Source organism: Drosophila persimilis, unplaced genomic scaffold, assembly GCF_003286085.1.
Source record: "Drosophila persimilis strain 14011-0111.01,24,50 unplaced genomic scaffold, DperRS2 tig00000124-arrow-pilon, whole genome shotgun sequence".
Classification (NCBI taxonomy): Eukaryota; Metazoa; Arthropoda; class Insecta; order Diptera; family Drosophilidae; genus Drosophila; species Drosophila persimilis.
In genome coordinates this window covers 2,660,170-2,680,773 of record NW_020825294.1, presented here as the reverse complement: position 1 = coordinate 2,680,773, position 20,604 = coordinate 2,660,170, and the positions used below count along the sequence as shown (strand labels likewise).

At 46.1% G+C, this 20,604-nt stretch overlaps 3 protein-coding genes across 7 annotated transcripts in view; 1 reads left to right on the top strand and 2 right to left on the bottom strand.

The window, feature by feature from the left end:
* The window catches only part of LOC6593866 (lachesin), a 56,097-nt gene extending 43,392 nt beyond the window's left edge, over positions 1-12,705 (bottom strand). For all 3 annotated transcript variants that reach the window (XM_026987661.1, XM_026987662.1, XM_026987663.1), the window contains exons 1-2: positions 12,396-12,705; positions 8,272-8,485 (exon numbers count right to left, since the gene is read on the bottom strand). In XM_026987661.1, the coding sequence (XP_026843462.1) occupies positions 8,272-8,455 (184 nt within the window). In that variant the 5' untranslated portion in view covers positions 8,456-8,485; positions 12,396-12,705. The remainder of the gene's footprint in view (positions 1-8,271; positions 8,486-12,395) is intronic.
* On the top strand, positions 495-2,488 carry LOC113565492 (serine/arginine-rich splicing factor 4-like). The gene has a single exon (XM_026987664.1). The coding sequence runs from the start codon at positions 528-530 to the stop codon at positions 2,265-2,267; it is 1,740 nt and encodes a 579-aa protein (XP_026843465.1). The 5' UTR covers positions 495-527; the 3' UTR covers positions 2,268-2,488.
* Positions 12,706-18,713: 6,008 nt separating the features above from the next.
* Positions 18,714-20,095, bottom strand: LOC6604345 (E3 ubiquitin-protein ligase NRDP1). 3 transcript variants are annotated; one of them, XM_026987683.1, is made up of 2 exons: positions 20,048-20,095; positions 18,714-19,986 (listed from the first exon to the last, which is right to left on the bottom strand). In XM_026987683.1, exon 2 carries the CDS (start codon positions 19,965-19,967, stop codon positions 18,984-18,986), a length of 984 nt encoding a protein of 327 aa, XP_026843484.1. In that variant the 5' UTR covers positions 19,968-19,986; positions 20,048-20,095; the 3' UTR covers positions 18,714-18,983. The 3 variants fall into 3 exon arrangements, with proteins under 3 accessions (XP_026843484.1, XP_026843485.1, XP_026843486.1); XM_026987684.1 differs by having other exon boundaries at positions 20,053-20,071; XM_026987685.1 differs by lacking the exon at positions 20,048-20,095 and adding an exon at positions 20,043-20,046.
* Positions 20,096-20,604: the final 509 nt, after the last annotated feature.

Here is a 20,604-nt window from a genome sequence, read left to right as displayed (position 1 = left end):
TTCGAGGATTGCGCCCAAAGGTAATTGATATGTTTACAAGTATTGTGCTCTACTTTAGTTTCGTACTTTTTCAGTTCTCTAAATGGACGATATATGGATTATGACGCAAATGCCGATAACACTCAGCGTGGCATCTTCTGGGCTTCATGGCGGCCCTCGGACAGAATGGCTTTGATTAAGTCTGTAAAAATAATGATCAGGGACCTCGAACAACCCTGGAAAGTTACAGAAACTACAGCAAATACCGATTAAATTTCAATTACATTGCTATTGAGCAATAAAATTGTAGCGAACAATCTTATCCAACACTCTTTTTTTTAGATTTGTAGAAAACATTCAGCACCAACGCGCAGTAGCCCGTGCTTTTACGTTTTGTTCAAGTGAATTATTCCTAGACGATTTTCTGTTCATTCCGTAGTACAAGTCGAAGTGTAAGGAACAGTTTCCAAGGCTCTAATCAAAAATTCATTTCCAAAAAAAAAAAGTTTTTCTTGATTAAACATTTTTTGATTAATTGTAATAGCGACATGTTAAGTCAAATGCAAGTCAAGACCAATACCGGTGGCGATCTTCCCGTCAATTGTCTAGACGGGTCCTTGGCGACCAGTGCCACCGAAGAAAGCAAGAAGGACGAGCCGGCGAAGACGAGCAAGCCGGAGTTGGGCAAGCTGCACAAGCCAGGCCGCAAGTCAAGCAGCAAGCCAAAGAAGTCCAAATCGTCGTCCTCGTCCGAGACTTCATCGTTGTCTTCGATAAGCATGGGCTACAACGAGTCGGACCTCACGGGCAGCACTAGCCCTGACAGGTCGTCAAACAGCAGCGACTCGTCTGCCCATCGCTGTTGCCGTCGCCGTTCGCACCGACGTTCACGTCACGAGAAGCCGTCAAACACCCATCGACGCCGCTCGGGACATTCCAAGTCCAGCAAGAGCTGCATGCGTCGTCGCGCACTTCCAGTCACCGATTCGGCTCCGAAAGAAGGTGCTGAAGGTGCCAATTCTGATTCAGAAGAGGATGCGCGTCCGTCTCGTAAGAAGCGCAACAACCGCTACAAAGATGTTGCCATCCAAACGTCTCCACCAAAGAAGTCCATCCACAAATCGAAGCCAGCTGCCGCTCGAACCAGCTCCAGCTCCCGTTCCGGTTCCGTTGCGAAGACAGCAAGTCATGCTTCCAAGGCGGAAGGTGCTGGTTCCAGTTCCAAAGCTGATAACATGTCAGACTCGACTGGTTCCAACTCGAAACCAAAGAACTCTAGTTCCAATGCAAAACCAATCAGCGATGCTCTGGGCACAAAACCAAAAGATCCTGAATTAACTACGAAGGACTCCAAGGACTCGACAAAGACCGTCGACGAAGAAATTAAACACTCGGTGACCAACTCCAGTTTGGATATCAAGCCAACCGATACTGGCTCCAATCCGAAGCTATCGATAGTTGCTTCGAAGCCTATCGACACTGGTTCCAATACCAAGTGTCAGACGACCAATTCCAAAGGTGATGTGAAACCAACAACGCTACCAATAACTAGCAATTCCAGTGCCAATTCCAAGCCAGGCAAAGCTGCTGGTACTTCGCAGCTCCCAGTGGCCTCCATTACTTCCAATTCTGGCTCCAATCAGCCGCCAGCTAAGCCTGGTTTGATGCAGCGAAGCATCCGCACCCGCTCTCGCTCCCCTTCCCGCTCCCGCTCTCGTTCACGTTCCCGTTCCCGTTCCCGTGGGCACTCCAAGTCGCGCAGCCCCACCCGCAACAGATACCGCCGTATGACATCTCCGAACTCGACAAGGTACGGGCGTGAAAGAGGCAGCTGCCATTCAGGGGCTCCGCCAATCTCGAAGGTGAGGCTGCACATCAAGGGACTGAGCCGCCAGGTAACCAAGGAGCATGTGACCGAGATCTTTGGGAACTTTGGCCCCCTGACAGCAGTCGACTTCCCGATTGAACTCTACGGGGATCACACGGGCCGCGGATTCGCCTTCGTGGAGTTCGCCAATCCAACGGACTGCGCACGCGCCATCAAGAACATGGACGGAGGCCAGATCGACAGCAGAAGGATCGTGGTGTCGGCCTTCCGCCCGACCAAGGTCCGCGCCACCTGGCGCCGCCGCTACTCTCCCGTCCACGGCAGCGGGGGCTCACGTACCCGTTCTCGATCCCGTTCTCGCAAGCGTTCCAGCTCCGCTTCCCGTAGCCGCTATCGCTCACGCTCGTCGCCTCGTTACGGCCAGTGTCGTGGCCCCAAGCCACGTGGCTATCAATATTAAGCCGAAGGACTGGTCCGATATCGACTGCGCCTCCTGACCACGACGAACACTTAACAAAATCACACCTCCATATTATTTGTAGCCCTTGAAACTTTCAGGAATATTTGGGCAGCTGCTATTTCAACACTAATGTCACACAAACACACTAACATGAATCCCATTCAATTAACTCGAACTATGTAATTCCTTCAATCAAATTGTAAAATACAAAATCATCGGGTTCGGATGAAAAGAAACCCGTTTTGGATTTCGATTCCCCTCCTTTTTCGAGTCGCTGGCAGTCGTTAAGGCATTTTTGTGTTCGATTTTTCTTCTTTTTGCTGGCGTTACTTTGGCAATTTATTTTTGTCGTTTGTTTTTAATAAATGAGCTATATTTTCCTGCTGGTAGGGGGCCACGCGACCCATTTTGAATTATTGTTATGGGTGCTGTGCTGCAAAATCATTTCTTGTTTCTGCGCCTCCCTTTTGAATATGCGTATCGTTCATACATTACTTTATTTATTGGCTGATTGAGGGGGCGGCTTCGACTTCTTATGAACGAGGGGGTGGTGTGGGGAGAGAGGGGCGGCATATTGGCGCCATATTTTGGCTAACGGCCGCTCGTTAGCTGCGCAAATGAGCTTTTTATGTCGTCGAATTTTAAATTAAAGCAGAACACGATTTCGGGATACATAATATAAAGATGTTTAGAGTATTTATTGAACGTTTGAACTGCTGCAACTGTTAGCCACACCTCAGGACTTACTTGGCGCCGATTCTTTTGGCCATCTTCTGGCCGATGGAATCGGCAAGCGTGACTGTACCCATCCCCATCTCTTCCTTCAGGAACCTGGACGTGCGAAACATTTGGTCTCTCTGGACAGCGCGACTCCAGTTCAGTCGCTCGGCCATGATCTCCACCACACGCGGCAGAATCTGCATGGCGGCGGCCACATCCACGAAAGCCACTCGCGTCCTGCGCGCCAGCACATCGACAGCGGTCAGGGCGTACTCGAAGAGCACCGCATAGTGTACCTCGGCCTCGATGTGGGGCAATTGGTCGTGGAGTCGCCGGTGGCAGCCATCGAAGGCGCTGAGCAGGGTGAAGGCGTTGGAGCCGTAAGACTCGGACAGATGGAAGGCCACATCGGCGGACAGGTCGAAGCTTCGCATGAGCTCGAGGGGAAGCTCCTTGGTCCAGTGAAGAGCCCCCTCAAGGGGCAGTTGGTGGGTGCAGCATTCGGACTGCGGCTGGAGTCCCACGGTCTTGATAGCCCCGTCGATGGTGCCTTCGGCCATGGCGCGATAATTGGTCCAGTCCCCGCTGGCAATGGTGAGCAGTCTCCGGTCGCTGGCCAGCAGCACAGGACGCCGAGACTCTGGACTACTGAGGCCAGGTGCGGACACAGTTGTCCACAAGCCCTTCCAGGCACTCAGAACATGTTCCTTGCCCAGCACCACATCCTGCCTGATCCGCTGCCTGAACTTGTCCAACAGCGCATCCACCTCCGTCTCCAGGGGCTCCAGTCCCAAAGCACCGTCGCTGCATCCCACCAATGTGTGTCCCTGCCAGGGTATGGCAAATATCTCCCCCGGCAGTAGTCCATGCACAGCACAACTCTTGGCGAAGTAACCCGGCAGAACTATGTGAGTCCCGGCTGTGGGGCTAGCTATCGCCAGCGCCTTGTTCGAGTCCATCTGGCGTACAGAGTCCACGAAGGCCCCCGAAGCATTGATCACACATCTGGCCTTGAGGGCCAGCTGGCGTTGGGTCAGCAGGTCCTTGACGATGGCCAGCCGAATTCCAGCGAGGTCCGGCGGCACCAACTGCTGCAGTTGGACATAGTTGGCCACATTGGCGCCCTGGCGGGCGGCTGTCAGAGCCAGGGCAAGGCAGAGCCTAGCATCGTCCATCTGCAGCTCGTAGCTGACCAGCGAGCCCTTCAGGTGGTCCATCCTGAGCATGGGACAGGCAAAATGTGTTTGTTTGGCGTTAAGGAAGTGCGAGGCCTTCAGTTTTGAGCTACCAGCCAGAACATCGTACATCTTTAGCAACAGCCACAGCCCGGGCAGGTCCCGATATTGTTCTATTGGCATTATCATCGCCACTGGCTTCACCAGATGGGGCGCTGTTTTCAGGAACAGAGCCCTCTCATGCAAGGCGTCGTACAAGAAGGTCAGCTGATTGGTGTCGAATTTTTTCAGTGCCGACTGCATGATGTGGAGTCCGCCATGGAGGAGCTTGCTGGACTTGGAGCTGGAGCCGCTGCCAAAGTCAGAGACTTCCACCAGGGCGGTCTTCAGTCCACGCGAGGCGGCATCAAGGGCACAGCCACATCCCATGGCCCCGCCTCCTATCACCAGGACATCGAAGAGGTTGTCGGTGAGGCCATCGAGCTGCTTGCTCCGGCTGGGGAGCACCAGATCTGCCAGGCTATGGCTATGAGCTTGATGCTGTGTTGAAAGCGTCGACTGGGCCTTTATGGGGGCACAGATGCAGCAGCCGGTCACATAGGGACTACGAGATAAAACACAATACAATTTAAACATTTTTGTTTGTGTTCACAGTGAAAAATACAAATACAATCTTCCATTGGGACATCTGAAGCACAGCTTATTCGGTTTATCGGCCAAGGGATAGCATCCAATACGAAATACTCGTCATTCTCTTCTGCCGTGCACTCCATTTGGCTTCTGGCTGAAAACCCCTTTCACCAAGTCACGCGCGGAATTTCCCCGACCCCTTTCCACCATAAATAAACCTATTAAACGGGTCTAACGCAGAACACTTTCACTTTTTCCAACACTGCGGCACTTGCACTACTGCATTTTTATGCTGATTAGTTTCGTTAACAATTTGCAGCACGCGAAACTATTTCGGGAATTTCAAACTTGAAACATAAATCGCAATGCCCGACCCGAACCGACCCGACCCGGCCCGAACCGACCCGCCCCTGCCCCTGCCCGAGACCGAGACCCCACTCGGTGGAGCTTGGAATGCCAGTGTTGCACCAGCAACGACGCTGAACAATTTTAATAAGTTTTGCCCAGCAGTCTGAGGAGGTAATATGGAAAAATGCATGTGCCGCACACGCGAGCTCATAATACTCGTAATAAGAATTCCACCGCCAACGTCTCGGCCAAAGGAGTTCCGGGCAGGAAGGAAGAACGACCGGCGAGAGGACCCGCGTGTGCAGCTTTTTTTCTCGACCAGTCAAGGACACTTTAAAGAAAATTATAACACTTTAAAATGCGAAAGAGCCGCTGGAAAATGAAGAATATCCAAGAAAAAATCTCTGACGGAAGCATTGCCATAAAATGGTGAAAATAGTGGAAAGCGACAAAAGGAAACAAGAGGAAAATAGTATGCCATAAAGTATGCTTTACTGCTTTGGGAGTAGAACCCACCAAAGGAGAGGGAATAGCGAGCGGAACAGACTGGAAAAGAATGCAAGGCATTTAATGCATAACTTGTGTTTATTCAGAAATAACAGAAAAAAAGAAATAGTGACTTTAAGAATATATCCTTCTGAACACAAATCATCTAATGGGGACCAGTTGCTCCGTCGAATCAAAAAAGCAAAAAACATGGGAAGTAGTAGCAGAAAAAACAAGAAAAAGCTAAGTAAAGAAGAAAAATTTGGTAAATCTCAATCAGAAGAGGGACGAGATGGACAAAATCCACAGCGACAATTTGAACGGAGACAAGCGCCAGTACGTCGGCCTCGTTTCGCATTCGAGAACGAGCCAAATATAGAATATTCCGCTCATCCGAGAGTGCTGATTGGTGCTATGCAAAAAAGGTCAATTCGGCACGGATGCAGAATCATACCTGTTCCTGAATTTGAATTTGTATTAAACCTTACGTATACATTGATGATATACATATTTGTGGGATGCTTGGACTCTAGAACATTCAGACAGAGCTAACGAAGACACCTAACAGTCGGACCATAAAATATTATTATATATTATATAGAAACGACAACTATATACAGTTTTTATATTCTCAGCATTGGGAAACTAGTAATTTCTTGCCATACCATGCATAAAATCATAATATATCCTGGCAGACATACAAAAACATTTATCTACAGCATCACATAGCCTCAGTCTCAGCATCAGCCTCAGTACAAGTCCCAGACCCAGTCGCAGACCCAGCCAGATTCAAGGAGGAGGCAGAGCACTCGCTGGGGGAATGGCACTCAGCTGCAAAACATTGGACCAAACGATAAGTGACAAACATGGTAAGGCAAACAAATGTATATTTTATACATATGCCCGGGAAAGGGGGCCGGGCCAGAGATGCACAACTGTCAGATAAGTGTGGTGAGCATTTTGCAGGGAGCATCTTTTGCCCGCAGGTGACATGTTAAACGTCTTGTAAGCATTTGCATTTCCCTGCCCATAAAATAGACGAAAGAAATAAGAAAATTGTGTTTCTGGCGAGCAGGAGGAGCGAGGAGCAACGCAAATTTGCTGTAAGATACATATTTACATACATATATGAGAAATAACTGAACAACCATGGCATGGCAGGGGCCAACATCTTTTATCTGCAGTTCATTCATTTTTGTTGGCAGCGACTTCAAAAGGGTTGAGTTGTTGGCTTTGGCTTAAAGCATATTTGATTATGTCACAAAATATCCTCGAGGATACTACCCTCTGCTCAGCTCTGCTCTGCTCTCCTCTGCTCTGTCTCAGTGTTTGCTTAGCCAAAGATAAATTTAACAAATATGCAAATAGCATACGCCCTTCCTCTGCTCCACCTTCTGACTTGTATCCACAGCAAAATGGAAAATTGTTTTTCATAAATTTTTCTAATATGCACAATTCTGCCTCATTCCCTCCTCCCAATGTCGGAGTCGAGTGGGCCAAGAACGTTCAGAAATAGACTTGGGAAACAGCAAAGGCAATAATTTTCTCCTTCGAAATTGCTTTTAATGGCAAAAGTAAACACATTTTTCCGAATATAGCAAAAATATCTTTCAGTTTGCTGAATCAAATTGGTTGCCGAATACGATCATAATGGAATAGATATCAAAGTGTTAAGTGCACTCCACGTGGAAGAAGAGAAATACATACGTACCTATATATGTACTCATTTATGTAGATGGAATCAATAATTGAGGCATTTAAATATTGTTTTCTTTAACAATTGTGTATGTAAATTATCTAGGGGAAAATTTTACGACTGCTAATAAAGACCTGCAGATATTTGGAAAATTCTTCAACTTGATTTCAAAGGTTGTTTACTTGTATAATTATCCCAGTACATACTTTCATTTAATTTTTATACCCGCTACTCGAAGGGTATAGGAGTATATTAGATTTGTGGTGAAAGGGGACCCCATAAATAGGACCTCGGCATCAATAGCCGAGTCGATAGAGCCATATCTGTCTGTCCGTGGCTCCATCCATCCGTCCCGATGAGCGTCAATATCTCAGAAACAATAGGACCTATAGCAAAAAGGTATTTTATTCAGACTCCTGTTATATCACACTGTTATAAGTGTTTTCCGCCCCCACAAAGGAAGAAAATCTGTGGCATCCACAATTTTGAATATACGAAAAAAACAAAAACGCAGAATCATAGTAAATGACCGTATCTATTGACGAATCTGGATCGGATCGGAAGGAACTAATAAAATTACGGGAGGGAACAGTGTCCCAGTGAGGGAACAGTGTAAAGGAAATAGGAACAAATAAAATCTAAATATATTTTTTTGCCAGAAGTCCATTTATCTATATAAAATAGACTCACAACGTTCCCGCTGGTCATTCATTAGTTTTCATAAATAAATATCAAAATTTCAATTATGATTTAGAAAAAATAACTTTTGGGAGCTCTGACCTATATTGGTTTCGTAATCGTTTCCCCAACAAAAGAAAAGATTTTATTTGACATAATCTTTTGCCTCCCTCCCACTTATTCCGCCCTCGTTGTCCATCAAATCAATCACTTCAATCAATCAAATAAGAAGCCCATTAAAAGCGGCTCATTAAATTATCAAAGCACTTACCCTTTGAGGGAATCTCGGCGAGAGCGGGCGTGGCTGTCATCAGCATGGTAACTGCGGCATTTATAATCAGCAGTGTGGCCAGGTGCCGAGCACGGACACGGACACGGACGCGGACACTGGCCTGTGGGCGTAGGCATTGGCGGAGGCGTTTGCGGGGGCGTGGTGGCCAGTGTGGCTCTGACATGGCTCTCAAAATCCTTTTCCTTAGTTCCTTCTGCAATGGGCAAGGGGAAAATTTTCAGCACTCACGTTGAGTTGCCAAAATGTTCGAGCACCACCACCGCACCTCTTGGATGGGGTGTGGGTGAGTGGATTAGGGGGCGTGGGGCGTGGGGCGTGGGGGCACGGCGCACACTGGCTGGTAACATTTTCACCTTTAATCACTTAAACGGCGCGTAATCAACAACAACAACAGCAACAGCAGCAACAGGAAGAAAAAACAAGCAGGTTGCAATCAACACCGACATCGTCGACAGGATTGAAATGGAGCGTCACGACTAGGAGGACGACGACGATGATGATGATGGGTGTACGGATGATTCTGGTGCTAGGGGCCGACGGTGGCTACGATGATGACGTGCGGGTTTGCCAGCACTTAACATGGCAATCGTGCCCCCCAGCCCCACACCAGACCAGCGCAGCGCAGCGCCGAGCAGAGCAGAGCAAAGCAGAGCCCCAATCCGGATCCGGATGCGTGGCAAAAGTCAAAGTTGTTGCTGCTCTTGTTGTTGTTGTTCTTCCTGTTTAGACGAGCTTCTCGTTCATAGTTTGGCATTGACTTTAGCTTTTTGACTTCTGACTTCTGATTTTGGCTTTATGCCGACATTTGTTTGTGCGTTGCTTTGAATTTTTCGCGCCCCGCCTCCCCCCGTCGAAGTTAATTTTCGAGGGCGTTAATTTGAAGCGTTTGGGACTCAAATTTGTTGAGTGGAATATCTTCAGACAGCCATCAGACAGTAATTTGATTTGTCCGCGGAAATTGGATTTTGTCTTAACAGCAATTTAACAAAAGCCTTTAAGTTGTCTTGTCCGATGGAAGGGGGAGATTGGCGAAGTTTTCGACGGGCTTTTGGACAGACGCATGGTCGGGGAAGGGAGTACGGAGTTGTAGTTGAAGGGTTATTCTCTGAGATTTCAATTAAGAGTAAAAGTTTAAATAACCAAGGGGGTGTAACGATAAGGAAGACCCAAGAATAGTTGAAATGTTATTGTATATCTGGGAGAAATTCTATTAAATTTAAATGATAAATTGGTTAATCGAATTACTTTTGAATTAAATAAACGCCTCAACGAGTAATTATACAAATATGTCCTAAATTTGTGCAAATAATTTGTGAATCTCAGGGCTCTCCCAACCAGTCAGTGGATGCCCAAGGCAATGCTTTATTTTCGTTTCGGCCTCAATTTGCAATGTCGAGCTGTCAACGCTGTGCTTGCCAGCAAATCAAGTCTGACAAATGAAATGATTACACAAAGTAAACAGCAAACACGTAACACACAAACCACCTGTCAGAAAGTTTTCTGCAAAAGACATCGCCCGCCCAACGCGGTGAAAGTCGGGGGCAAAAGCGGACAGTGCACAGAGCATGACAGCGCTTTACAAGGGGAAAGCCAGAAAGGAATATTATCGGCAGCAACAAGAGCAACAATAACTGCGAGTATAAGACAAACAAAACAGACGAACCCGAGCGGCGCAGGGCGCACCAAAAATGCAACGGCGATGCCAGCAAAATGGCAATGGCAACACTTCCGTTTCCGCTTCCGACGCTGCGGGCGACTCGCAGCAACTCTCGCACAGTTGGCACAACGTTGAGCAAACTCAAAAGCAACAGCGACAGTAGGACGGCAGGATGGCAGGACGGCAGCGAAACATAACAAAGCTTGTTAGTGTTGCACCCCATACCGTTGCAACAGCAACAGTGGTGCCGCCAAACTGCTCCCCATGACACTCTTCCAGTGCCACCCCTTGCCAAAGGGATTGGGGATATCCAGCAGAGGGAGGCTCCGGGCTGGGTGCCAGGACACGGAACAATGGCGACGAAACGTACAAAAATTTTAAACGCTTTTAATATTAAAGCGTCCGGTATGGAGACACAAAAGCCGAAGCAGGCAGTGGCACACAGGACAACCAACGAGCAATATGCAACAAGGCGTGCCACAGAAACGGCAGCAGCACCACCAGCAGCTCGAGGAACAACACCAACACCAAGGCATAACATTGCCGATGGCATGCGGGGCATGCAAAAAGTGGCAACTGCATGAAAATGCGAGACAAAACAAAACAAGGAACGGAGAATGGAGTCTCAAATATGCCAAAGAAGACTTGGTTATACCCCGTACTGTCACAATTTAACAAAGAACTCATCAACTGAAGTGTAGGCAGAGCTATCAAGGACTTGAATCAAGCAAATACTTTAGAAATTACTGAAACTATAAGGTTATGTTAATGTAACACTATTTAAATCCAAATTAACATAAATTGTTAAAAATAAGTGCAAAAGTAGAACAAAATTCTAATTGAATGATTAATCCATGATTAAAAATAATTGTATAATTTTTACAATTATTAAATAATAATTTTTAGAAAGTTAAGAAAAGCGAGATCATTTTAATATTCAAATGAAAGTATTCATTTATGTTTAGGTGTTTAAATCCACTTCAAAGAATCCTGTTTCACAATTGATCATAAAAATATGATTTAAAATATCGGATAAATATCCCGTAAGAATAAAGCCGAATGGCGTGTGATCTTCTGTAAAGTAACCCAACGAATCCGCGCAACCAACGATACCCTATAGAGGGGCCAGATTCCTACAGGAGGCGATTCAACCAACAGAGTGCCTCAGGCCAGGACCTGGGCGTCTCTGCCATACCCGTGGACCTTGCCATCACCCCAGCCCTACCGCCGACCTAGCCGGGAGTGCATTTTTTGTGCAGTTCTTAGACTCTGTGGCCAGTTGGCCTCTTCGTGACGAAAATGTTTCGCTTAACTGGATTTTCAAATATTTATTGCAACAAATTATTTTGCTGGTTACACCGCGGCCAGAGCCAGAGCCCGAGCCAGAGCCAGGGCCAGGGCCCTGGGCTTGTGTCTCAGCATTCCCTGCCCTTGTCCTGCTCCTGCTCGAAAGCGGTTTTTATTGCCATTTAGTTTGTTTCATTCCAGTGAAAGGATTTGGTGTTGAGATTTTTGCGGTTTTTTGCACAATTGCAGACAAATTAGGGTATTACAGCTGTATACAATTTATTTCGAGTGTAAAATCCTATAAATTACGGTTGAATTGCTTTGTTGTGGCAACGCAAGGAATTTCGAATGCCAAAGCAAATAGTTTTTATTGTCTGATGATCACTGTGTTTGGAATTTGGAATTTCAGTTTAAATCTTTTCGAAATAGTAAACATTTTAGTTCCATGAATTAATAGTTTCCTTTAAAATATTCGGATGTAATTTAACCAAATAATAAGCAAGTAAACACTATAATCGTATCTGGAATTATTACAAAATCTTTTGTTATGGTGAATATGATTTCGAATAGAGTTTAAGGACCCTAAATATATTTTACTTTGATTAACCGGGATGTTCTGTCTTAAGACTTCTCGGAGATGAGCATGGCTTCTACGGATCTTTATTTTTGATGTCTTTTTATAAAAATTCTGTTGATAGAAGAGCAGAAGAAGAAGAACTGTGACAAACAACATTATATACTTCTACATTCTATCACAATCATGAGATCTCTAAGGTCTTAAGATCTCATAAGAATATAGAATTCAAATATCTTCACTTAAACTTTGGATATCACAAAATTTTTTCGTGTTTACTTAAATGAACGTATTTTCGTAATCTCTTCAAAAATGTGAAATTTCTTAATTCTTGAATGTCACCACCTTTAAGACACGTCCGATTTATTCTTGAATGGAAATTAAATTGGCAACCAATCTTCTGTGAAGGTCTGCTGCCGCTCAAACTATAAATTTGGCCCCCGTAAAGCCCAAGTTTACCGTCTCTACTCGCAAAACCCCCAACAAAGCACCAACAAATGTCGCATATGCGGTCAGAGAGGTGGACTAAATGTTTGCAGCCAGGGTGAAATTGTGCTGCAACATAACAAGCAATTTGGTAATTACATCAAATTAAGCACGCAAATGCAAAAGTAACGGGGAACCGAAGTTGCCACACGACAGATGCGATGCACAGAAACTTTCACTCGCTCAGAACTTTGGCGAAGGCTGCCAGAAGCCGGCAAATGACAGCGACGGGAAGAACGACAACGACAGCGACAACGACAACGACAACGACAGCGACAACGACAGCGGCACCGGCAGACGCGCACCGAACCACATTTCGTGTGGGGAAATAAAAGCGTGGGAGAATTTCGCGCGGATCGCAATTCGAACGGCAGATAGTTTAGTTTTGTTCCGCGTTGTTCCGGCTCTCGTAGCGCGTCCGTTCACTTGGAAACCCGATGCACGAGTGAGCTGGCGGCCGACTTCATTGGTGGAAATGGCTTTCGCATGGGCCGAACGACGCTCGCTTCGTTCTGGCCCTCGTTGGCCATTCGGTTTTTCGAAATTCGAACTTGTTCGCTGGCAGAGAGAATGAATTCTGGCCGACTGGAAGGCAACTGGGAACGGTTTATTCTGCTCTGCTCTCATCGGGAGTTTATGCTTTGATGTCCTACGAGGAAATTCAAAGGAATTTACCTTTGAATTGTAGTTGTTCCATTCCCTCAAACTGTCGTAAATTGCGCATCTTAGGATGTTTGATTTACTAAAAATTTTAATATGAAATATGGAATAAAAATTACATGTTGAACATCGTAAACGAGTACCATTACTGGTACTCATGGAAGGGTGACAATCTTTCCAAGACAACACTTTTATTTAAAACGGTTTAACAGCCTCTTAACTCGACCAACATTTGCCCCACACAAGAGAAACAGAAACAGAGACAACAACTACCGAGAAAAGGACCACAGTCCGATATACAAGTCCGTAAGCCCCAACTAGCTCCTCCACCATATTAATACCAGTGGGTACGTATCCACAAGCAAATTAACACGCATATTCAAAAAGAACAACTGCATAAATTGGCTTATCTGCTAGACACACACAAAAATGCTGTGTAGCGGGCCGCTCCTCCTTCCACTCTAAGCGAATGTCAAAAGCAGCTAACCAACAACTGAAAACTGAAAACTGGCAACAACCGACTGCTTACCACAATAAAAATATTCCACATACGGAGAGTTGCCTGCTGGCATCATTTAGATAAATATAACTCGGCAACTTAAAACCAAGCCGTCGGACTGTCTGACCAGGGAAACCGAACCACACCGAACCACACAGCAGCACAAAAGTCCCAAGCAAGCAGTCTCAGTTCGGGCCATGAATAGAATCAACAACAAGCAAAAATAACAAAAAAGGAAAAAGAATAAGGCCAACAACATAAAATAAACTAATACGAGTATGGCATTGTTCCCGAGCTCTGAAAATCTTCAAGTGGTTGGGCGGGAATCGAGTTAAAGCAAACTCTTGTTGCTGCTGAAACTTGACCAACAGTTTAATCTGAAACTGGAAACAATTCGGCTCGACCCGGCATCATTATTCACCAGGACAGGGCCAAGAGTGGAATGGGTCCAGTGGGGGCGGGACATATGATGAAAAAAGGGTGGCCATGATGATGGCAAGGACTCTGCTGACCTGCAAAGTTGACAAACGGCGCATCACTCAACGGCATCGCCAACTGTTTCCGACTCTATATACATACATACTCGTGTGTGTTCCGTTTACATAAATGAATGTATGTGTGAGTGTGTCCTCTTCAGATCCTTTTCAAAGCGCATTAAAACGTATTTAAAAACTTCATCCCAAAGTGGGTCATTTATAAGTTTATCCCCATGTATTCTTTAAATGCAAACAAACTCTTTGGGCTTGCCCTTTGGACAGCAGCCAGCAGAGAAAAGCCTACAAAATGGACCAAAAAACAAAACGGAAAATTTCATTGGATAACCCACGAATATTTTAAAGTGTAAAGTGTAGCAGAGAAATCAGTTTGGTATCATTTTGGTGTTAGTTCTTTCTTGAATTCCCTGAATTACACACGATGCTGATGCAAGCTATAATGAGCCCCTACTATTGTAGGGAACAAGGCTGAATAGTAAAGCAAATATCCCCCAATCTGATCACCCAGTGTACTGCATCTTCACTTCTTTAAGATTGCTTCGGACAGCTTTCAAAAGAACCTTTTGAATCTAAGCCAGTTAGAGCTCATGAGTGTAAGCAAATCGCTTTGGCTGTGAAATCCTTTGCCTGCTCCTCCATCGACAGGCATCGGCACCTCCTTTGGGATCAGCATTTAGTCGAAATCCAAGAGCCCTGCTGCTCTCTGCTGATGTCATGCTGGAAACGACACCCAGAAGTGCGGGCATTAAATGAAAGTTTTCCATTCTTTCCTCCCGATGCAATTGGTGTAAATTGCAAGAGCATAAAAAGCAGACGAAGAAGGATACAAGAAACCCGTGCTACTGGCTCAGTGGCTGGCTTTTTGGGACCATCTAGTGGCAATTGATTCCTCCGGCAACTGCCTGGGCGTGGCTTGCCCCTACTTAAATCGCATTAGCAACAAGCAGCCGGAGGAAAAACAACAAGCTGATTGCACTGAGAGCGTAAATTGCTGCCAAAAATTGAAGTGTTCAGCAAATATATGCACAAAAGACAAAAACTAAGCCAGAGCTGTTGCTGGCCAAAACCATCATTTTGTGGCCACGAACAATGTTCTCATATTCCAGCAAAGTGGATGCCCCTACTTGGAGTCTCCGAGACCCATTACCGTATTTATTCCGAATGCTTTCTGTGGGTGGCTATTATCGCATTCGCCACTGGCCGAATGCTCTTTTTGCCTGTTGTCTGTTGTCTGCATGGACATGGACTGGAGCCAGACCCCACATCAATTTCGTACTGCATTCAAACTCGATCTATTGCCAGAAAGCCAGCCAAAGTCAAATCAGAACAATAGTGCACAGCCGCCTGCCATTGCGGCCGGATGGAATCAGCTTACCCTTTTGTCCATTTCTTATGGCGCAATTAAGCAGATTTCGATTTCCCCCTTAAGTGGCTTTAGTTACCATAGCCCCGGCCATGCTAGGAGCACTCAAAATAAATATTTGATGTCCTGAAATTGATGTCCCTTGGATAATTGCTTCGATTTGCAGCAAATCAATTCCAAGCGGAACTCGAACTCTCCAACTCGTATAAAAATAAATACAAGCAAACATTCTGTGTGAACGTTAATCAAATTAATGTGTACTTAATAAATGCCATTAAATTTTTATTACATTCTCACCCGCAAGCCGAGTGGAATCGCTGTGGCTGTGGCTGGGCCTGGGGCTGGGGCTGCTGGGTCCATCGGCAGGTACATAAATTGGTTAAATCGTTTAGTCGCTTTCAGACAGTTCAAGTGATATATATGTCAAATGGTGGTCCAACGAGTGGATAAACGATCCGTTCAGTCTAGCATAATTTGTGTGAAGCAAGTCCCATATGTGTTTCTTAGGAAGGAGTTTAATGTTAGAGTCCTGTCAGAGGGGTTGATACATGTTAATCTAGAGGGTTTTTTCATTACTTTTTTGGTCCATAGAAACTCTCCAAAGTATTATTGACACCCTCGGCAATCTCCGGTAATCAAAACTCCGCAATACAGCCCTCATACAACGTCGATTCAATTCGCAACAGAGCCAGTGAAAGAAACAGCTAAAACAGACCTAATAGCTGCTCCATGGCCAGTGCCAGTGCTAGTGCTTTTGTGGGCTAGAGCGGGCGAGTTATGGCCGCCATTTCCGTTTGGTTTTCACAACTCAACGCGCCGACTTCCTCCCACCTCTGGGCGATCTCCGCTCCGAAGACTGAGCCCAGCTTCCAGTGGGCTTCAATTTTATCGCTACCAATTTACTGCCGGCGCTCTATGTGGGTTTTTTGTTTCCTTTTGCGGGTGTTCTTTTTACTTTTTTAGCAATACCGAAGGAGGTCACTGCATTCTCCATTGTGCTGACCTCCGTTCTGGTGGGTGGAGACCCGTGATTTAGGTATAGGTGATTAGTGTTGGGTTATCGGCTCAGATTTCCAGTACGGTCCTACATCTCAGATGCTAATCTGCAAATACTGATTCAATTCCCACATGAAAGGCAACAGGAAATGCCAAACACTTCAGACAGCAGAAGCCAGTCTACTCCAAGGCGGATGCAACATGCCATACAATATTGAGTGGTATACGTATACGTATAGGTCCTCTGTGTGCTGTGTTGAGTACTGTGTTATCATTGCCATTGTCAATGATAATAGCAACAACAGCAGCAGCAGCAGCCAACAGAGGAGTTGCAGCAATAACAACTGCAACCATGCCACTACAAATAATATCAAAACTTTGTAGGCACGCCAACTTTGTGAGCTCACAACTAGGATGGGGAGGGGCCACGGCCCGGTGGCGGAATGGGCAGGCCCGTGTGCTTCAAGTCCTTCCATGATCACGGCCATTGTTTACGGCTCTTCATTCATTTATGCATCAAAATGGGGCAAAACAGTGGACAGTGTAAATAGTTATATTGTTGCTTTCGAGATGATATGGATGGCTTGAAGTATTGCAATATGTTTTTCTTCCATTTTCACTGAAATGGAATACCATTTAAGACGAAGTCTTCCACCTTAAACAAACTTGGATTAAAATTATATATAGAATAGGGCTCATCATTAGGATAGGATGTAAGTGTACGACTTGAGCCCACTGTGCCGTCTATGGCGGTCTATGGCACATTCAAGTGCAACAAATGCATAAATTAAACTATGTTGAGAGTCAAGTTTAGCCGAGTATGCGAGTGCGTATGTGTATGCCAGCGGTGTGAGGGTGTTGCTGTGCGAGGAGCGTGCATGTTCTCCATTATCGATACCAAAAGACATTATCAGCACACATGCACCGTCGGGCAGGGAGGGAGGTCAGGGAAGCGGCGAAGAAAGCACCGGCGAGGCATGGGCATGCATAAAACATGTTTTGGTCGGTTGGCAGCAAATTGAATCAATAATATCCAATCAGGGGTTAACAATGCGAATTGATTTCTAGCAGCCATGCAAGCGATGCAAGCAAGGCGCCATCCAGTCACCAAGCCACCCCATCCGACTCCTGTGCCTGCCCCTGCCCCTGCTCCGGCTCCTGCTCCGTCAGGAAGACCGGCGCCTGCACATATGCAAACATGACAGCCCAAGAAGATAAGGCCAACAACAGCAGTGGCAGCCATCCCCCATAACCCCCATCCCCCCGAAATTCAACAGCCTGGGCCTGGACCTAGAACTCATGTAAATATTAATTAAGTTTTGGCTTTTGCAGCATGCGACTTCGGTTTTTGTAGCAAGCCTTGCGGCCATCCAGCTCCTGGCTCCTGGCTTCTGGCTCCCAGGTGCAGGCTTGGCATCTATCATTGTATTAGCTGCAGAATTAGTTGGTTAGTTAGTCGAACACTCGGCGTCCTTTGTTCCGACGACTTTGCCTAATCAACTTGGCAGTCCATGCTCTTGTGGTTTACCCGGACACTTAATTAGTTCACAAAGAGTCCAACTCGATTTGACACTAATTTGGTGTATATTCTGCTGAGCTGTTGAGCTGTTGAATGTGTCATTCGATGAAAATTGCTTGCAAGCCAGATGGGGGACCCTAGAATAAATCTTTGGACCCACAAAGTCGCCATAAATTTCCATTTGATCTGATATCTTTTCCAATTGTACGCTGAAATTGCACTGGCACTAAAATTTATCTGAGTTGGCAAATTAAATTTTGTACAATTTGTAAAACTTTCCCAAATGGTGTCGCCAACTGCCGCGAACTGAGAGCCAGCCAGCAAACTTTCTGAATTTCCATTACAAGTTTTACTTGATTCGGTGCACCATCCTGCCTGGCACACACACACACACACACACCCAAACACCCATTCGACAATGCGACCTCAATCCAGGCTTATGCGTTTATTTAATTTCGCTTGAACATTACGCATACGCCAGGGTGTTCAGTGAGCTTTTCTAATTGCCGCGTAATTGCCGGGAAGAACGAGTGTCAACTGAGACCGAGCAGCCCAGGAAGTGGCAGTTTGTGAGGCCAATTAAGGGTTAACTGACATTCAGGATAGCTCTCGGCCCTTAACCGTAAGTAAATTAACCCAAAACTTCCTTTCCTTTCGTAATTCTGTAGGTAAAATAACATTTTTATGTATAGATCACTGCTTTAGATCGTGCAGCAGTCTACGAAGGTCTTTTCAAATTCCTTCCCTGAGAGGATGCTGAGAATCTAGAGAATCTTGGACCACTTTAAGTGCCTAAGTGCTTTACAAATTGGGCTTTCGCCATTATCTCCACAAATGATATGTGGCATAAATTTCTTTGCATTTACCCAGTAATATTTCACACAAATACTAACCCGAAAATTACATATATTTGTTGTTTGTATGACCTTATTTGTATGACAAAGAATGGCTCCCCCTGTTTGATTTAAATGTACTCAGAAATTTGACCGGTGTGGTTCTATGGTTGTGCTTACTGAATGTATGTATATGGTGTAAGAATCGTAAATTGGCTCCAAAGCAACGTTATTAAAGTAGAAACAGAATGAAATTTTGAATTGGAATACGATGGAGTAAACACTCCTGCCACCTGCCACCTGCCACCTGTATTATGTTCCCCTTAGAGGTGCACGCTGTCAATGGGCAACTGCTCCACGCCATCAACGAATATCATTGTTATGCCCAAAAATGGTCGCAAGTTTTCGGGAACATGGTAGTTGTCGACTCCAAAGATACACAGACACTGCCGGCCCGATGAGAGAGGCCTAATCAGTCTAGAGACGAATTGCGTCATTTGAGTTTGGTTGGCGCGACGGCGCTGCAGGGTGGCCATGGCGGCGGGCCAGCGCTCCTCGTGGCAATGCTCCACCATCGTGTTGAGCAAGTGCATTGGACAGCCGCTGGCTCGCAGGCTGTTTCTGACCAAAAAGTGCATCTCGTTGTCCGGCGTGGAGACCACACTACCCCAGTTGTTCACCCGTGCCGTGGGCAGGCCGGCGCACCAGTGAGACACCGCGTAGCCGTCGAGCTGGTTCCCAACGTTGCGCATAATGGGACTGGTTGAGCGCAGTGCTGCCAAGTAGTACTGCAGCAACTCCAGCTCGCGAATCTGGACCCCGATTCGTATCTCGTGATCCACCTGGGTGTGCTTGAGCACTGATATCTCCGTCGCCTGGTCCTGCACAATCTTCCGCAGCTCGATGATACAGTTGTGGTCGGGCAGCTCGTCCTTGGGCACCTTCATAAGGCAGTTCTTGCACTCCACTATGGCCTTGGGATTGAACTGGCAGATAAGCACGTGGGCGCGGTAGTCGTCCAGCGACATTATCAAAGGACAGTCGTTCTCCGAGAAGGGGCACCGGATCTGGAGGCGCCCGAGCATGTTGCGCATGAGCCGCGAGGCCGGCGCTAGGTGGCTCGGCAACAGTTCGGACCGGTCCACGGGGCACTGTTTCTTTAGCAGCATCCACTTCTCGATGCAGACCCTGCAGAAGGCGTGCTCACAGTGGAGCGATTGCACAGGCGTCTCGAGCACATCGGTACAGATCGGACAAATCAACTCCTCGTCGACATGGCCGATAATGTAGTTAATATCGAACCCCATGACTGATTGGATACTGCTCCTGCATGAGGGAAGTGCATTGGATTTATTTGGCAAGTGCTCGAGCAAATGTCTGACCTTACCTTACCACAGAAAATGTTTTAGATATGAATGATTCGACGAGGTTTTTCTAACTGTGATTTTTTTGATACCCGAATAATGTGAACTGCTGATTTTTAAATAGAAACCAACTCTCCAATGGTTGCTTATCAAATGATTTGAAATGTTTACTCCGATCCGATCTCATCTGTAGTACAAGCAGCATTCATTGCGTTTCCCTTCAATCGAGCCCCCCTTCAATTCCAATTCAAGGGCTACTGAAACCGAATAAACAACAAACAGTAAACAAAGAGCTATCGTATCCATCCGTTTCCACTCCTGTTGCCTTCCAGGCAGTGGGGGGATAGTTTCTTGAGGCACTTGCATATACATAGTGTGGTCGTAAACCCTTTGCATATTTATAGTCCAGTCCCAGCAGCTGCGGAAGTATGCAAATTGGAAAACTTATGGTACAACAAGCTAGAACGATGCCGAGCCCACGTCCACTTGGGCAAAACAAATTTCTGAAACTTTATTTATCAAGTGAAATTTTAACAAATTAACTGCAAATGCAGAGACATGGGCAAACAAATAAACTCTC

What these genes read in the sequence shown, in the direction of transcription:
- LOC113565492 (XM_026987664.1), top strand. Translation starts at nt 528, where the DNA reads ATGTTAAGTCAAATGCAAGTCAAGACCAATACCGGTGGCGATCTTCCC.
- LOC6604345 (XM_026987683.1), bottom strand. Translation starts at nt 19,967, where the DNA reads ATGGGGTTCGATATTAACTACATTATCGGCCATGTCGACGAGGAGTTG.